At 33.4% G+C, this 17,085-nt stretch overlaps 1 protein-coding gene across 1 annotated transcript; it reads left to right on the plus strand.

The window, feature by feature from the left end:
* The first annotated feature begins 431 nt into the window (after nt 1-431).
* Nucleotides 432-12,032, plus strand: LOC113398097 (MICOS complex subunit Mic60-like). The gene is made up of 17 exons (XM_064218723.1): nt 432-476; nt 1,233-1,420; nt 2,001-2,206; nt 2,723-2,761; nt 3,259-3,416; nt 4,524-4,650; nt 5,353-5,516; nt 5,883-6,008; nt 6,861-6,933; nt 7,510-7,610; nt 7,894-8,004; nt 8,646-8,763; nt 9,291-9,428; nt 10,008-10,111; nt 10,918-11,019; nt 11,625-11,713; nt 11,787-12,032. Exons 1-17 carry the CDS (start codon nt 432-434, stop codon nt 11,962-11,964), a joined length of 2,067 nt encoding a protein of 688 aa, XP_064074793.1. The 3' UTR covers nt 11,965-12,032.
* The last annotated feature ends 5,053 nt before the right edge of the window (nt 12,033-17,085 follow it).

The following is a 17,085-nucleotide window of genomic DNA, read 5'->3' on the forward strand; positions in this document are numbered from 1 at the left end:
TTAGAAAAAGACAATCAATTACCAAAAAATATATATATAATTTATAACCATAGACAAAGAGATATGATCATTCTCTTCTTCTCTTCCTAGGAGAGGCAAGAAAGTTTAAATACAAGTAAATACTCTTTGGACTAATTATATAGCCAATACCCCGTCTATTTAATGTTTGAAAAGGATAGCCTATAACATTATCATATTTCAAGATTGCATTTCACGATCGTTTGCTCCCTCTCACACTTCAAGTCGTGTTTCGCTTAGCAGTTTGAACACTGTTCTTTATTGTTGTCTTTAGTATATTTTAACTGAAGTAACGAACTCAGAAATACATATATTACATACTGGCTGTTCTGTCAAATGTCAGAAAAGAAAGAAAAATTAAAAAAATAGATGTCAGACCTTCTATAATTACATTATTCTTTGAATCAATTAAAATGTTTAGAATTAAAAACAATTTATTAAATATTACAAATATATTGGTAAGTATTTTATGTATTAATCCAATCAATACCTTTTATGAACGATAGCGTATTTACTACGAATATTTTTTTTTTTTTAAATATTTCGTAATACTTAAAAGAATTTAGTCAGTATTATTTTTGTTCGCGATTTACAAACTCACTTTAATTCTAATTACATGTATATAAGTATAATAATTGATATTCACGAGTTCTCTATTTACAATTATTTTCTTGAATTGTATATATTTTAAGTAATTTACTATGAATAGTAATTAACTGTATAATTTATAACTAATGAATTAACTTATAATTTTATTATGATAGTTATATAGCAATTAATTTTTGAGATATAATGGTTACATTTGTTATTGATTACTTTATAACTTTAATATTAAAAGTAGACAGTTAATGCAAACACAAAATTAATGAAATCATAGAAAATTCATAGACAAATTTGAAGGCATTGTACTCTTGTACGTTTATCTATGGCATGCTATTTCTCTCTAATTTATTTTCTTCTAAATAAAAATCCTTTAGAAGTACGTATTGAACCACGTAAAAGGACATATCGTTTTAAAACAAAATGTTTTGATGTTATTTCAAATACACTAAACGGTGTCGAAAATGAATAAATGTAAAAGTTATTATATTTCATATAATTATTGTTACGAGTTCAAACAGCACCAATAATGTATTGTCTATGGGTTCTCGTCTACATTTTTCAAATACATTAAATTGCGTAGGACAGTTCAAAAATAATTATATATTACGCAGCGTCGTCAACAAGTAGAAATCCAAGCCTTGAAAATATGTCAATATCCGCGAACACAATACAAGGTGCAAGTGCGGGAGCCATGCCCACCCAAGCCACCTCCACCCCCTCCTAAACCCAAGGATGACACCGCATTCTGGGGTGCATTGACTGTTATTTGTATTACCGGTGCATTTGCAGTAATCGCGAAGTAAGTACATTAAAACTAGTCACTCTCACCACAGGAACAAGGTACATAACATCTTGCTGCGAAGGTTGGTGAGGTATTGGCGATTTGAGGAATTGGTAATATTTCTTACAGCGCCAATGTCTATGTTCGGTGATGACCACTTACTTATTATCAGAACTCTTTTTTCCAAAATACGGTTTGTGTTAAACAAAAGATAATGGTGTTACCTGTTTAGGGGGTAATTAGTTACACGATGCTGTGTCTTCTTCTTTCGAATGTTAAATTAGTGATGAAAGAAAGAGAAGTCAGTATTGAACTTGACACCCGCTAAATAATGTTTAATCATACAAATTACCCGCAAGGGACCTGGGATTGAGATATTAAAAGACTTATAAAAATATACTTATAAATATATTATACTTGGTGCTTTTGTGATTTGGATTTTGTGCAGGCCCGTCTGTCTAGATAAGTACCACTTATCATATATTAGACTTATCATATATTAGGCTTTAGTGACCACTTACCATCAGGTGGTCCGCCTATTTAATGAAATTGTGAAATAGTTTTTTTAAATTGAATTTATTTTCCCATTCCAATCCAGGCGTTCGCCAGAAATTCGCGACTGGCTTATAATATACGCTCCTTGGTTCGACGATTTCATTGCTATCGCGTATGAGGAGAACATGACGTACGGTGAATTTGCGCGGAAATGCGTCGAAGACGTTAAGAATTTTGTTTATACAACAATAAAAGACGATAACAAACCTCAGCCTTGTTCCATGGACCAGTCTCAGAAACCTGTAATCCGTAAGTTCCTATCGGTAATTACAGAAGTGATCTTTATTCTTTTGTTATTTTTGGAACGAAGTTCTTTTACGCGGCTTATAGTAGAGTTAACTCACGTAAGGAAAAAATGTTTAGCCGCTTCGAGGCGAATTTTCCCTCTTTTTTATGATAACGGTAGGCGGACGAGCAAATGGGCAACCTGATGGTAAGTGGTCACCACCGCCCATAGACAATGGCGTTGTAAGAAATGTTAACCATTCCTTACATCACCAATGCACCACCAACCTTTGGAACCAAGATGTTACGTCCCTTGTGCCTGTAGTTACACTGGCTCATTTACCCTTCAAACCGGAGCACAATATATATATATGGAAAAAAATATTGCGTCTATTAGATATATAAAACATAATATTTAGCGAAAGTAATTTCGTTCCAACCGGCTGTGCCACTGTGCTACTTGTTTATTTTTTAATAAATACGTTTCGTCATCGTAACAGATTAAACAAATAAAATGATATTTTTTATATTTTATTTAAGCGATTACACCCCAACCAGAAGTCGAGGACAAAAAAGGTGGTAAGTATTTCTAAATATTTGTATCGTATTTTAATAATATAAACATATAACATAATATATTCCACACGTGAACCTGCAATATTTAATATTGTTGTATTCTGGTTTGAATGATGAGTGAGCGAATGTGCCAACAGGCACAAGGGACATAACATCTTAGTACCCAAGTTTGTCCCTGGGTGATGGTGAACTTTTACCAGAACATGGCCTATACCTATGTTGTATAATATACATACATATATACAGTGAAATAATACAGGCTTATCATGATGATAACGAACCATTGGATTATAGGAATAAATTAGGGAGTGTTTGCGTTTAAACTTTTGAATTAAGTATAATATACAGGGTTATAGGTAATGCGACGTATTTCCGTTAGGAGGTGATTGAGGGACTATTTGCAATAATTTTTACCCGTGTAGTTGGCTAGTCGCCTTTCGGAAATAGTACCTTGATCGTATTGTTAGGAATGTAATAATAGTTATATAAATTATTTTCAGAATCCGTAGACCCCGATAAACCGATATGTGTCGATAAACCTGAACCGATTGTTGTCACAAAAACAACCTGTGAAATAGTTGATCGATTAAAAGATCTCGGTAATGAAGCCTTGAGTAATTATTATACGGCTTCAACGGCATGCTCCCTTTATAACCAGGTAAGAAATAAAAATATTTCTTTTTCATAAAAATCGTAAATCGTCGCAAGCGCATTTATCGGACGCAACTTTAAAGTGCTTTCATTCCAAGATATGGGCACGCGTGAACGCGGTGACCAGAGTATAGATTACGCGTTAACGCTCTTTGAGTACGCTACACAGTGTTAACGTAATATCAACTATATTTATATATCTAGATCTAGAATGTCGCAGTATTATAAATAACTAAAACAAACGAACAAACTTTATTATCTTGGGCTTGCGTGACAGCTACGCTTGACACTCGCCATACGTCATATTACTTTACTAGTGTGTGTTTACTTAGTGGTCATCTGTTGGCCTCACGTTGCTACTGAGTATATAGAGTATTAAAAAGCATTTATAGTACATTTCGTCACTTCTGACGTCAACGACATAACGACTATCAAGTGGATACCTGACTTAAGTCTCGTCCCAAGAGGCTATCGCGGTCAACAGCGATACCAATCCGAAAAAAAATTACCTGATTCCTTTGTTTCATTTAACATCGTCATTGGATTTCCTTTGATTATACCTTCCAGTACGTTTAGTTTTCTTGATTTGACTTTGATGAATTTGCTCATAGGATTATGAAAATGAAGAAGGAAAGACCGAGAAGGAGATCAAAATCGTTCAGGACGACTTTATCATCATTGTTTTGATTTAGAAAATTATTAATATATATTATACACACATTATGTTTCCACTTAAATGAAATAATACAAATTCTATATTTAATAATGACCGATCGTAGATAAATTACAAACAGTACATCATACATACCTATATCCTGAAATTATATTTAATATGAAATATTACCGTAATTGGTCAATAATCAAGTGTTATCGTTTAGACTTCGCGTGTATGCATCAAGTATATAATAAAGTACGTATTTATTAGATCCCACGAATAACAATTTTGTTTAATTCCTAAATTAAATAGCATATCATGACATGGCATATCTATGGGATATTTGATTAAATGTATTTATGGTAATTTCATATTTACTGAAACTATCTTTGTTTCTACGTAAGGTTCGAATTTAAATCTTGACACAAATCTGTTAATTGCCGTATTGCAAATTTACAGATTGTCGCTGAAACGATGCAAAACTTCTCAATACCAACTCTAAAGGAATTACGCAACCACATGATTGAACGGTTGAATTTAGTTACCGAATCAATACAAAAAGCAGAGCAAGCGACCGCTGATATCGGTACTTTGTTTATATTTAGTGTAATAGTTCTCGTAATTACTTAAGCCCTGTTGGGAATTTATCATATCATTAAAATTGTCTGTCTAAATATCATTGTCTATGATAGTACATAGAAGGACAATTTTAGCCTTAATGTCCGGTTACTATATTCAACGTTTCGTTTTGTTTGTGATAAAAATGTCTACGAGGAATCATTCAAAAGCGTCTCTATAATAAAAGCTTTGTAACTTTCGAAGTGATAGTGACGTTAAGGAATGACCGTACCGGCTTGTTTCTTCTAATGCAAAAAATATAGATTAATGATGTACAATAACGATTCGTTGAATAAAGGCCCAGCCGAGCCGAGATGGCCCCGTGGTTAGAACGCGTGCATCTTAACCGATGATTTCGGGTTCAAACCCAGGCAGGCACCACTGAATTTACATGTGCTTAATTTGTTTATAATTCATCTCGTGCTCGGCGGTGAAGGAAAACATCGTGAGGAAACCTGCATGTGTCTAATTTCAACGAAATTCTGCCACATGTGTATTCCACCAACCCGCATTGGAGCAGCGTGGTGGAATATGCTCCATACCTTCTCCTCAACGGGAGAGGAGGCCTTAGCCCAGCAGTGGGAAATTTACAGGCTGATTATGTTTATGAATAAAGGAAAGGGATAACGGTGTTCCTTAAAAAATAAATAATACTTATTATTCATTTAAGAGGATTTGACACGTTACCTGGAGTGCGGATTAAAAGGCACAAAAGAGGAGGTGGAGAACACGATGACCCTTATGAAAGATTACTTGCAACAAATAAAAACGTCTTGCATATTATATCAGTGGGAGAATGACAAGTCTATCGTCTTGGACGATCAGTGGCAAAAGGTTATAAGTATTTTTTTATAATAAGCTAAAATTATGAACGTGAAATTAAATGAAGTCGGGTGCATATTATGACTTCCTCGTATGATATTTCTTATAATTTATATCATCTATCTATATATATCTACCTACGTAACTGAAACAACTACTAAACTAAAATACATTAAACTAATACCAGAAGATTCAGTAGGTTGTAGAATAACATCGCATATTAGTAGATGCACTTTGCTGTTTCACCCGCTTTAAATGTATGACTATGGACGTGACAGACGTCAATGTTCTAAATTTAAAATTTAATTTCTTGGTTTTCGAAGTACGTTTTAATTTTTTTTTTTTTTTTGTAGTCTTCAAGTACTATTACTTTTTCAGGTAGAACATTTAATAGACAAATACGCGGGTGAAAATGAGACAATGTTTCCGGAAATTAAATATGAGCAGAATAAATTGCAATTTCAAGGAGATCTAGATCTATTGTTGTATCATACGAATCGTTACGTGAGTACTGCTATAATCCACTGCCCCATGGGGTTAGCTCGTCGATAGTCTGTAGGTTGCAGATCCCAAAGTCCTGGATAAAAAAAGTGTCGGTTGGGTCAACAAAAAAATCAAACAAAATGTTTCTGTTTTTTTTAATTTGAAATAGGAAGGCAGACCGAGTCACCTGGTGCAGTAGACTTTGGCACTGACATTAACCATCTCTTACATAACGGATACGCCACCATCCTTAGAACTAAGATGGTATGTCTCCTGTGCACAGGCACAAGACTATTAAGTCACAATGACTCATTCACCCCACAAATTGGAACTCAATAATACTAAGTATTTTTATTTGATGATTCTGTCAGGAAAATGTTTGAAAATTTCTACTGTTTACACGCCCTCGTCTCATAAAGGATATTATGCGGTTAGTGTGGGATGGTAATCCCATGGAATTATGAGGGTGAAGAAACTGTGCTCCTTAATTTGCGCACACAGTTGTTGTGTACTCGTATCTTGTTACCTTCTTAACGTCATCAATCCAGCTGACTGGGTTGTGTTTTACGCTTCTATAGATGAGCGGTGGTCTCCACTCTGAGACTCTTTTTCTCCGCCATCTATCGCTCGTTCATTTTATCTTTTCAACTCGTTTTAAAAACATGATGTATATTTTGTTTTGTTATTTAAGTTATTATTTTCAAATGTTTCGTCTTTTATTTACTAAGTGCGTAATTTATTATATTCTTTTATTCAAACTTACAATCTTATTAGTTTTACCCGTTCGGAAACAGGAAATATAATAAAAAATAATAATAATAAAATTAGCGTTGAAATTTTGTTAATTGTTTTATTTAATTTTTTTTATTTCAGACTCAACAATTGATAGTGGAACTAAAAGAAGCCGTGGTCGGAATGACCGATAGAGTTAGTAGGGCCTTTGAAAGTTAGTCATTCTGATATTTTCTGTATTATCCTAACAAGTAATATAGTAAATTAATTTTGGACTTATTTTTGTTACACTTTGCACCGCTTTACGACAGAAACGATAACCATAAAATTTTCATACAAAAGTATAGAAAATATACAAAATACAAAGGGTCTAACACCTGTACTACCCTCCGATCCCCACACAGACGTCCTAACTATTTTAATAGTCGCACTGGTCTAAAAGCTAGTTATTGAAGCTGCAGTCCTCGAGATCTCTGTTTAAGATCAAATCGAACCAGTAAAAACTTGTTGCGATTTTTGCCAAAATAACTCACTGAAATTCTGGATTAAGGTTGATAGTATTACACTACAGGGTCTGTAAAGCTGCTAACCGTCCTGCGCATATGTGATCTTCTACATACGTTGCCAAAATTATGTTAAAACGGAATTCCTATAATTTATACATTAAGTACATAAATTTATTTTATTTCATAATCTATATAAATTATGGATGTTTCTAATAGTAGAGCGAATTGGTACCGACCCTTTTGCAACTATAACTTCCTACTTAATAATATTTTCATTCGTTCAGCTTTACCTCAAGGCGATAACGAAAGGAAAAATAGAGAATCCATGATGCAGAGTGTTCTGAAACAGAAAAGAACCGAGCTCGATAACGAATTTAAAAAACGAGTAAGTTTATACGTGTGTGCGTTAGTTGAGTGTCGCGCGTGCTTACAAGGTGTCACATTGTGAGTGAGACGACTAAGAGTACAGACAGCAAAAAAAGTTTCAATATTTGTTAGTCAGTCACGTTTGAACAAAGAAAGAGCACAGTGGCGTGCATTTGGAGAGGCCTATGTCCGGCAGTGGACAAATATGGGCTGATGATGATGTTTGAACAAATGGACATTCATAATCATATATGTTTTGAAAAACAGTGTGTCACATGCTGATGTTTGTTGTTTTATTTTAGCAAAATGATCAAAAACTTGCAAATGATAAGTTACTAAAGGATTCGCTAAAGAAGCAACTAGAGCGACACCAAGAAATTATGGACGCTAAATTGAAAGAAAAAGAGGAAGAGGTTCCTATTTTCATAATATCGTTGACTGTTGATTTAGATCTACACAAAAAACTGTTATTTTCTAACTACAATGGTGTTTAGTACGATTTGACCCTACAACCAGTGGCAGGTCCACTGGTTGTAGGGTATAGTGTCTATCTGTTTCGGTACCATCCCTTCACCATTTCATAAACGTAATTGGTAAAGGTCAAGTTAATCAGGGCAAAATTGTTACAAAATTAATTGTGTAAGAAATCTCAATTATTATTATAACGCGAAATCGGTCTATCTGTTTGTTACCTCATCATTAGGTTCAGTTAATCACTGAACCGATAGTAATGACATAAAATATTGTCTGGCACTTGGATAAGAACATTATTCTTAACTGAAGATTCCAAGTTCACCACTAACTTTTGATGTGCCTAATTTTTGTTCCTAATTAATCTCGAGGTCAGCGCGAAGGAAACTTAAAAACACAACGTGGTGGAAAGCAGACGAGCAAAAAACTTTGCCCAGATCTGTAGGGAATAACCATTCCTGTTTAAGACGAACACTAACTACTATCGCCGAGTAATAAAATTGCACATTATGTTTTAGTCAAATAATACTCTTCTATAACTTTAACAAATATAATGACAAAGAATTTATTTAAAATAATTCAGGCGACATCAAGATTAAATAAACTTGTTTCTGAAAAAGTTGCATTCGAAAAGAAAATGTTCGCAAAGCAACTGAGCGAAATGGCAGAAAAATTGAAAGACGTTGAGGATAAACTTAATGGTATTATTTCATCTTATTAGTATCATGTATTACTTATATGGTTGGTCAAGTAGTTCATCTATCGTAATCTTCTACAGCTGTTAACCATGAGGTCTTCGGCTTATTGTTGGATGAGTTCAGCTTAAGGCAATCGTGGGTTAAGGCTTGGAAGTTGTCGATTTTACACTACCGTATGTCAGAACACAAATAAAAAAAAAAAATTAAAATATATAGAATTTTAGTATTTTATATTAGAATGGTGTCTGATTCATGATTCTAATCTGCCTGCCAGTTACATTTACCAAAAATAAAAAATAAATTGTCACTAATACTAAAGTTTATACTTATGTGATTTTAAATGCAATTTTCTACAAAGCGAAAACGCGTTAAACAGCACATATAAAAGGTAACAATTACATGTTTTTTTTAATTGTGTAATACTTTTGTTTTTACAAATTTTAGGAGACACCGTACACAATTGCGGGATCGGACTACTTCTAGACACCTATGTTACAAAAGTAAAGCCAACAAGTTTGGTTATTTTTCAGTTCGTTTGAAAGCGGAGAGTGAGACGAAACGTTCACAAGACCTTTGGATAGCAGGTTCATCTTTATTGGCTGCTACTAAAAAAGGCGAGCCGTACGTCAATGTTAATAAAGAGCTGAATGCTATTGAAAAAGCAGCGGGTAAGGGGAATTTATACTTAAATTAAATAATTTGATCCGAATATTATTATTTTGATTTGGGGTATTTTTCATATTATGAGATTAGTTATTTTCGCGATAATTTACTAGAGTTTAACAAACGTTAAATAAAATGCATTAATACCATAGAAATATAACATATATGTTTGGATGAATTCTAAGATATTATCTGCCTACGCATGTTTGCCAAATTTTTAAGTCGAAATATGATAATCAGAACGGATCCTCCACATGATTTATGTCTTAGGCTTATATCTGTGAAATGCCTTAAGATCAGTTCGGCAGAATTTACTAGGTGCTGCTGAAAATTTGGTTGTGACTAAGTGAAACGCCGATAATTTCTTCCTAAACTATGAAAATATTTAAAAGTTTTTTTTATTGTTCTGATATTCATCAACATATCATCAATATAGAATAAATAATTAAAAAATATGTATTCTCAAGCATATGGTACCTTCTATGAAACGTGAATTGGAAAAGGCTTAAAATTTTAATCCTTTCTTAAAGATGTTCATTGTTCGCAATATGTATTTACATAATATACATATTTTGCCTTCGTAGGAGCTGGAGATCAATTAGTTACAACTGTATTAAAAGCTGTACCAGAGTCTATTAGAGAAAATGGTTTAGTACCGGAAAGTGTCTTGAAAGCGAAATATCACCAGGTAAAACATAAAACTTGAATTTGTATTTAAACAAGGTATTTTTGAAAGACAAAGTCCAAGTACTAAATATCAGTAAAATTTTATCTGCAATGACAGATCTTCGGTTTTTAAATCCGGCAAATATTTTACTTAATATTGTAAGGGTATATTTTTTGCAATTTTGGTATGAGGACGTTCCTATTAAACGCAAGTGTACAATCGTATAGTTAATCACTACTGTCTAAACACAATGAAATAATGAAAACTTAAAATGAAGAAAAACGTTTAATATAACAAATTCCTAAAATTGTATATATTTCAATTGTGGAATATTTTAATGACTTTTGGCTGTCATTAACGGCGTTTTCAGCTATGTACAGTTGAACGCCGATCTCTTTCTGCTATAAGTTCTTTGATATACGAATTTTATGAAATAAACGTTCTGCAGTGCTATTCAGTAAGAACTCACACATTCTTGAAATGTTCTAAATAGTATTTCTTTTAGGTGGTACAATTATTTAAGTCAATGTCGCATATAACTTTTCGATATTTCAATGTTTCTAATGCGAGTTTTTCATAACTTCACCATTGCGCTAATATTATATGCTATTCAATGTTCGATTAAAAACTCACAAATTGTGATTCCGATTTCTACCACTAGATGGCTCTGTTTTATTTCAATACAAATCGCAATAAACGTCAATGCTATCGAATAAAAAAATCTCGCACTAGGCACACGCACAGAATATCTCTACATCTGCTTAGTCGTTGACGTCATGAACACAGTTTATTTTTAACCCAAGCTTATTTGAAATTATTTTAACTAGATGGAAAAAATTGCCTTGAAAGTTGCACTTATCGAACAAGATGGAGCGCCATTGCCAGTTTATTTTCTGTCTTGGTTGCAGTCAACTTTATTGTTCATGAAGGTATCGATTATTCGTTTGCGATAATTTTTCTCAAAATTTTTGGTTAATATGATTTTTGCTACAACAAATTGAGTTTCATAGTTTTTCCTCTATTTTTTTTATCTCAACCAAAATCCTCGATATACCAAATTTTATTTAAAGGTCGTTTAATTTTTTGACATTCAACAATAACAACAACAATAATATTAGTTAGGATAACTTATACTAACTAATATTAATAAATGCGAAAGTCAGTTTGTTTCTTTATTTGTTACGTATTAAGTCTTGTCAACATAATCAGCATGAAAATTTGCTTACACGTTGTCACGGCTACAGAAAAAGCCTTATGATACATAACACCTTTTGAAACCGTGGATGAAAATTTGCTAAGAATATTTCGGTTCGTGTAACAGTATTTGGTGAAAAGGCCTATTTGCCTATTTTGCTAGTCATAAAAAAGTAACCTAGTTCCATCCTTGAATTTCAAGATTGCTTTATACCAAATATCACCAAATCCGTTTCTGCGGTTTGGCCGTGAAAGAGCAAGGGACAGACAAAGTTGCTTTCGCGTTTATTATATTATAATGGATTTTAGTTTAGTAATCGACCTTATAATTTTTTTCCAGATATCAGGTATTCCGCAGGAGGAGGTGGACAAAATGCCGGAGGAACCATTCAAGGATTTGGACACTTTCGATTTGTTGCAAAGAGCAAGGTATTATTTTATACGAAAATATACAGATATAGTCATTATTTTTAGTTACGATAAGTTTGTGAATTTTTTATAGATTTTGGATGGAGCGAGGTAACTTAGCTGCGGCTATTCGATACGTGAACTCTCTAGAGGGTGCTTCAAAGGCTGCAGCGGCTTCTTGGTACGACGCCGCGCGGTCTCATCTCGAGACGAGACAAGCTGCTGAGGCTGTTATCGCACACGCAGCGGCTATAGGAGTACAGTATATATAATCTGTGCATTTTCTCCATTTTTAAATGTGTTTATTTAGTGAATTAGCTTAGCAACTTTTTATCGAACAAGCGACGATTATTGTCGATGATATAAAAAATCGAAAGCGACTTGGATTGAATGAATTGTGTTAAGTTTAATCAAGTTGAAACAACAAAATTATTTTAAATAAAAGATTGTATCTTTTAATTTTTATTTCTGTTATGTGTTCATGTCAGTTTTATTCATTTCAATTATTTTTACCTCGATGTTTTAGTGAAATCGAACACTGTGTACTTGATTCTATATAAAAGTGATTTTGATTGAGCAGGTCGAATTTAAGGTAGGGCAACCGGGTAACCGCCCTAGGGCCTTTGTAATGTAATATATATATAGTCAAATTACAGTAAAAATAATATTAAAGTATGTCTGTTTCAAAAGTTACTGATACAAAGAGTAAGTAAATTACAAACAAACCTTACTGACAGAAATGACATTCTTAAAATTAATTTATAAAAAAATAACTAGGAGCCCCCACTTCTCTGCCGTGATACCCCCGATACCTCCAAATCCAGTCCTGTGATTGTGATTGTGAAACCATAATTGTGTACGATTTTTGTTTAATTTTTATATACTAACTGTTTTAATAAAATCTTAATATGATTACAATTTACAAGTGTGCCTTGTAATAATTGATAAAATAAATTATATTTATTATTTAAAGTAGTTTAGAAAGTATTGAACATTTTTTTGACCGTTTAATGTTTTAATCTTTTAATTTTTATTTCTGTTATGTGTAATTTATTTTTATTTATTCATTAATCCAATATAGAGGCATGACACATTATTCATAGTTAAACGACCCCAAACTGAAAATCCAATAAAATTTTTATGTATGTATTAATAAAAAGGTTGTTTAATGTATCCATAACTTTGAACTATAATAAATAACAAACAATTTTTATATCACATTTATTAGATTTATATACAATATTATTATACTATTATACAAACATATTTGTATATTTACGTAAAATAGTGTATTCAGAAGTACTTATAACTCGTAACATTGATCTGAAAATGTTTATTTCCGTATATATTATTATGATTATATAAATTTGTAAAGTATGAAGTAGGCAATAAAAACAGCGATGGTTTTTTATTTGTTTTACTTTCAAATATTCTCCTTGAATTACGACAAAATGTGACGCAGTACTAAGAGTCATAGTACATTTTTGAGTAAAATGTAAATAATGTTAAAAATAAAAAAAATAAAAAAGTTGTTATAAAACGGCTTAGCTATAAATCTGAAAATTTCCCACTAAGGCTTGCTCTGAGGAGATTTTGAACTGATATCACCACGCTTCTCCAATGTCAGTTGGTGGACACACATGTGATAGAATTTCATTGAAATTAAAAGCATGCAGGTTTCACGGAGCACCAGAGTGATTAAACACAAATTAAGCACATGGAAATTCAGTGGTGCTTGTCCGGGTTTAAACCCGCAACCATTGGTTAGCATGCACGCGCCACGATTAGCCATCTTGGTCAAGGATAAGTTTAACATAAAAAAAAGGCATATGTTATATAAACTAACCAACATTATAATGTAAGGGTAATTGCTATTGGTCCTTTTGGAACTAGGCCAATTAACGTTTCCATATTCGATTTACAAATTATTATAAAAGTGTTACAATTAAAATACAACATACAATAATATTTCGACATTGAGTCGATTGCGATACGGGTAGCAAGGATGTGTGTCCATGCATAACATTTCATTGATACGTTGGCACAAATTGTTGAATTAAAGGTCATGTGCTGTAACAGACGTTAATTAATTGTATATTTACTAGAAATGCATATTTTTTATTATTCAGTTGTAAAGAATTAGGGAAAATCGAAGCGAACAGTGCGAACTAATTATTACGTAACATGTTAAATGTTGTGTAATTTCAGTAGTTCGTGATGGCAAAATAAAATTACGTTTTACAATGATGCTCCAATCTCTCTATATTTCTTTACAATCCCTCACAATCATCCAATTGTTTTCCTTATGACAGCTCAATCATTTTTAAAATAAGAGATAGTGTTACATGTCAGTATTAAATGTTATTCCATATAAATTAATATTAACTAAATTGTATAAATTATTGATCAATTAATTACAATAATAATTGTATATATTTATAATATGTAATAATAATAATAATGTGATATTATTAATGATATAATTAATTATGATATCCTATGACGTAGCACCGCATGGAGGCTAGGACTAGTCTCTAACAGTTGTTTTAAATATATTTACTGAACGCCTCGTCGGTGTAAGAGATATAAGGCCGGTGAAAAAATTAATAAATTATTGGGTTTTTCTGTCAAAATATTCTCAGTAGCAACTCGGAATCTGGAAGTTGGAATTGTAAATCCGTGCCTCGAAAAGTCGTTGGGCTTGAACTCCGATCGTGATGGTTTTACTTTTCAAAAGTCGCCTTCAGTTTTGAGATAGGATTTTTTTAAAGCTACTTTTATATACTGTTGTCGATTAGTTTAAATACTAAGTAATTATAGTCTGTTATAGTAATTAATTTATATTGAATTCTTAGGCCATAATTCGTTGTGAAAAGTCTTATTGTTGGTCTCTGAATTATTGTCTTTAAACATTTGTATCTAGATCGAAGTCAATTTATATATTATGTTGGAGAATGATCCGCTTTCTTACGAAGTTTTTTTTATTGCCCAACACGAAAATAAGTATAAACAAAAAACAAATAGCATATTTTTCAATGGTATACGACCTTAAAATATCCAAGGGTGAAAGAAGTACCCTACATGTAGGTACTTCTTAGTGCACCTGACGAAAACTCATAATGCTCGATTAAGTTGTTAAGACGTGAAAGCGTAACAAACAGACTCACTTAAACATTTTTAATATACAAGTTGTCTCCTGCGGCTTTGTTCGCGTTTTAGGAGTTTGTCGTCAAGTGGCAGGCATCAAATGTAGCCTTTGTCCTTCCTTGGGGTTCAAGCTTACTTCATACCAATTTTTTATTATCTTTTTTTATTTTAGAGTTGGCAAACGAGCAGGAGGCTCACCTGATGGAAAGTGACTACCACCGCCCATGGACATCTGCAACACCGGGGGGCTTGCAGGTGCGTTGCCGGCCTTTCAGGAAAGAGTACGCTCTTTTCTTGAAGGTGCCCAAGTCGTATCGGTTCGGAAAAACCGTCGGCGAAAGCTGGTTCCACAGAGTGGTTGTGCGAGGCAGAAAATGTCTTAAAAATCGCGCTGTTGTGGATTTTCGGACATCTAGGTGGTGTGGGTGATATTTTGAATTTTGGCGAGATGTCCGAAGGTGAAATTCAGCAGCCGGGATAAATCTGAACAATTCATCGGAACATTCCCCGTGATAAATTCTGTAGAAGATGCAGAGCGATCCAACATCTCTACGCAAAGCCAAAGGATCAAGCAGATCGGAAAGGGCTTGATCGTCGATAATTCGAGCCGCTCTACGTTGGATACGGTCGAATGGAAGGAGCTGGTACTGGGGAGCACCCGCCCAGAGGTGACAGCAGTACTCCATGTGTGGCCGAATTTGTGCCTTGTAGAGTCTTAGACGATGGGCCGACGCGAAATACTGTCTTGCCTTGCTGAGCACACCGAGCTTTTTTGATGCCAATTTGGGTTTGCCTTCCAATTGACCGCGGAACTGAACGAGGCTTGAAATATCGACGCCAAGTATTCCTATACTAGCTGTGGCAGCTAATGAAATGTTCTCAAATAGTGGAGATACGACAAATGGTGTTTTTTTAGCAGTTAACGCGCAAACTTGCGTCTTTTTGGGGTTGAAATGGACTAGGTTTAGCCGGCCCCAGTTCGAGACTTTGTTTAACGAAGACTCGATTTCAGACACAAGTTTGTTCCGGTTTTCTTCGACGTTTTCCCGAGAAATATTAGCACGGCATCATCGTGTAACAGACAGACAGACAGTTACTTTACATTTCTTGGTGGTAGGGCTTTGTGCAAGCCCGTCTGGGTAGGTACCACCCACTCATCAGACATTCTACCGCCAAATAACAGTACTCTGTATTGTCTGTTCCGGTTAGAAGGGTGAGTGAGCCAGTGTAATCACAGGCACAAGGGACATAAGATCTTAGTTCCCAAGGTTGGTGGCGCATAGGTAATGTAAGGAATGGTTAATATTTATTACAGCGCCTTTGTCTATGGGCGGTGGTGACCACTTACCATCAGGTGGCCCATATGCTCGTCTGCCAACCAATGCCACAAAAAAAAATAGTAAAGATACAAGTACGGCTTTGTATGATTAGTTAGTAGGTACTTATGATATGATCTGATGACTAAACAAATTACTAATATATATTTTATTCAACGTCACTTTTAAAAACATACATCTCTACTATATTTTTTAATAACACACAAACAAACACATTACACAAGTAAGAAAAAAAGTTTAAATGAAAAAAATTATACTTAAGAGGACAGTCCTTGCGGAACGCCTAAATAGCGCTTACTATTTTTAAAATATCTTAAAACTGGAGCATTGATTTTGGATGAAAAAAAACATTCAGTATTTTAATAGATAGATCTCAAGTTTAACCGCATGATATTTATAAAATATGTATCAATAATCTAGTAAATTCATCGTCAACATCACTCCAAACACCGAAATCGACCTTTTCTATTAACATTTTTTAAGCTATTTAGCTGCTAGTTTATACACGTATTTTTGGTTAAATGGGGACACAAAAGTGTAAATAATAAGTTCACCGTGTTAAATTTCTATTATATCACACAATATTATAGTAATTTTTATTTAAATATTGCTTACTTTTTGGCATTCGTCGTCCATACTTGCACAGTGCTAGTGCAAAAACGGTTGATATACATTCCATTTTGTACTGATGCTATACTTAGTACCTTTCATGACCAGATACCGTCAACGGGCTGGCCCCCTGATTTTTGTGTAATATAAAATAATTTTAATTGACTTGTTTAACCAAGAAGATTTATATCTTTAGTTTTTAGTCAATTAAAAAAAACTGATTAATATTTACCTCCATTATTTTTATTTATAAAATTTAAGTAAGTGATTATTTAATGTGTCTTAACGCCCTAATTCGTT

The sequence above is a fragment of the Vanessa tameamea genome, chromosome 24 (assembly GCF_037043105.1).
Source record: "Vanessa tameamea isolate UH-Manoa-2023 chromosome 24, ilVanTame1 primary haplotype, whole genome shotgun sequence".
In the NCBI taxonomy this organism is placed as follows: Eukaryota; Metazoa; Arthropoda; class Insecta; order Lepidoptera; family Nymphalidae; genus Vanessa; species Vanessa tameamea.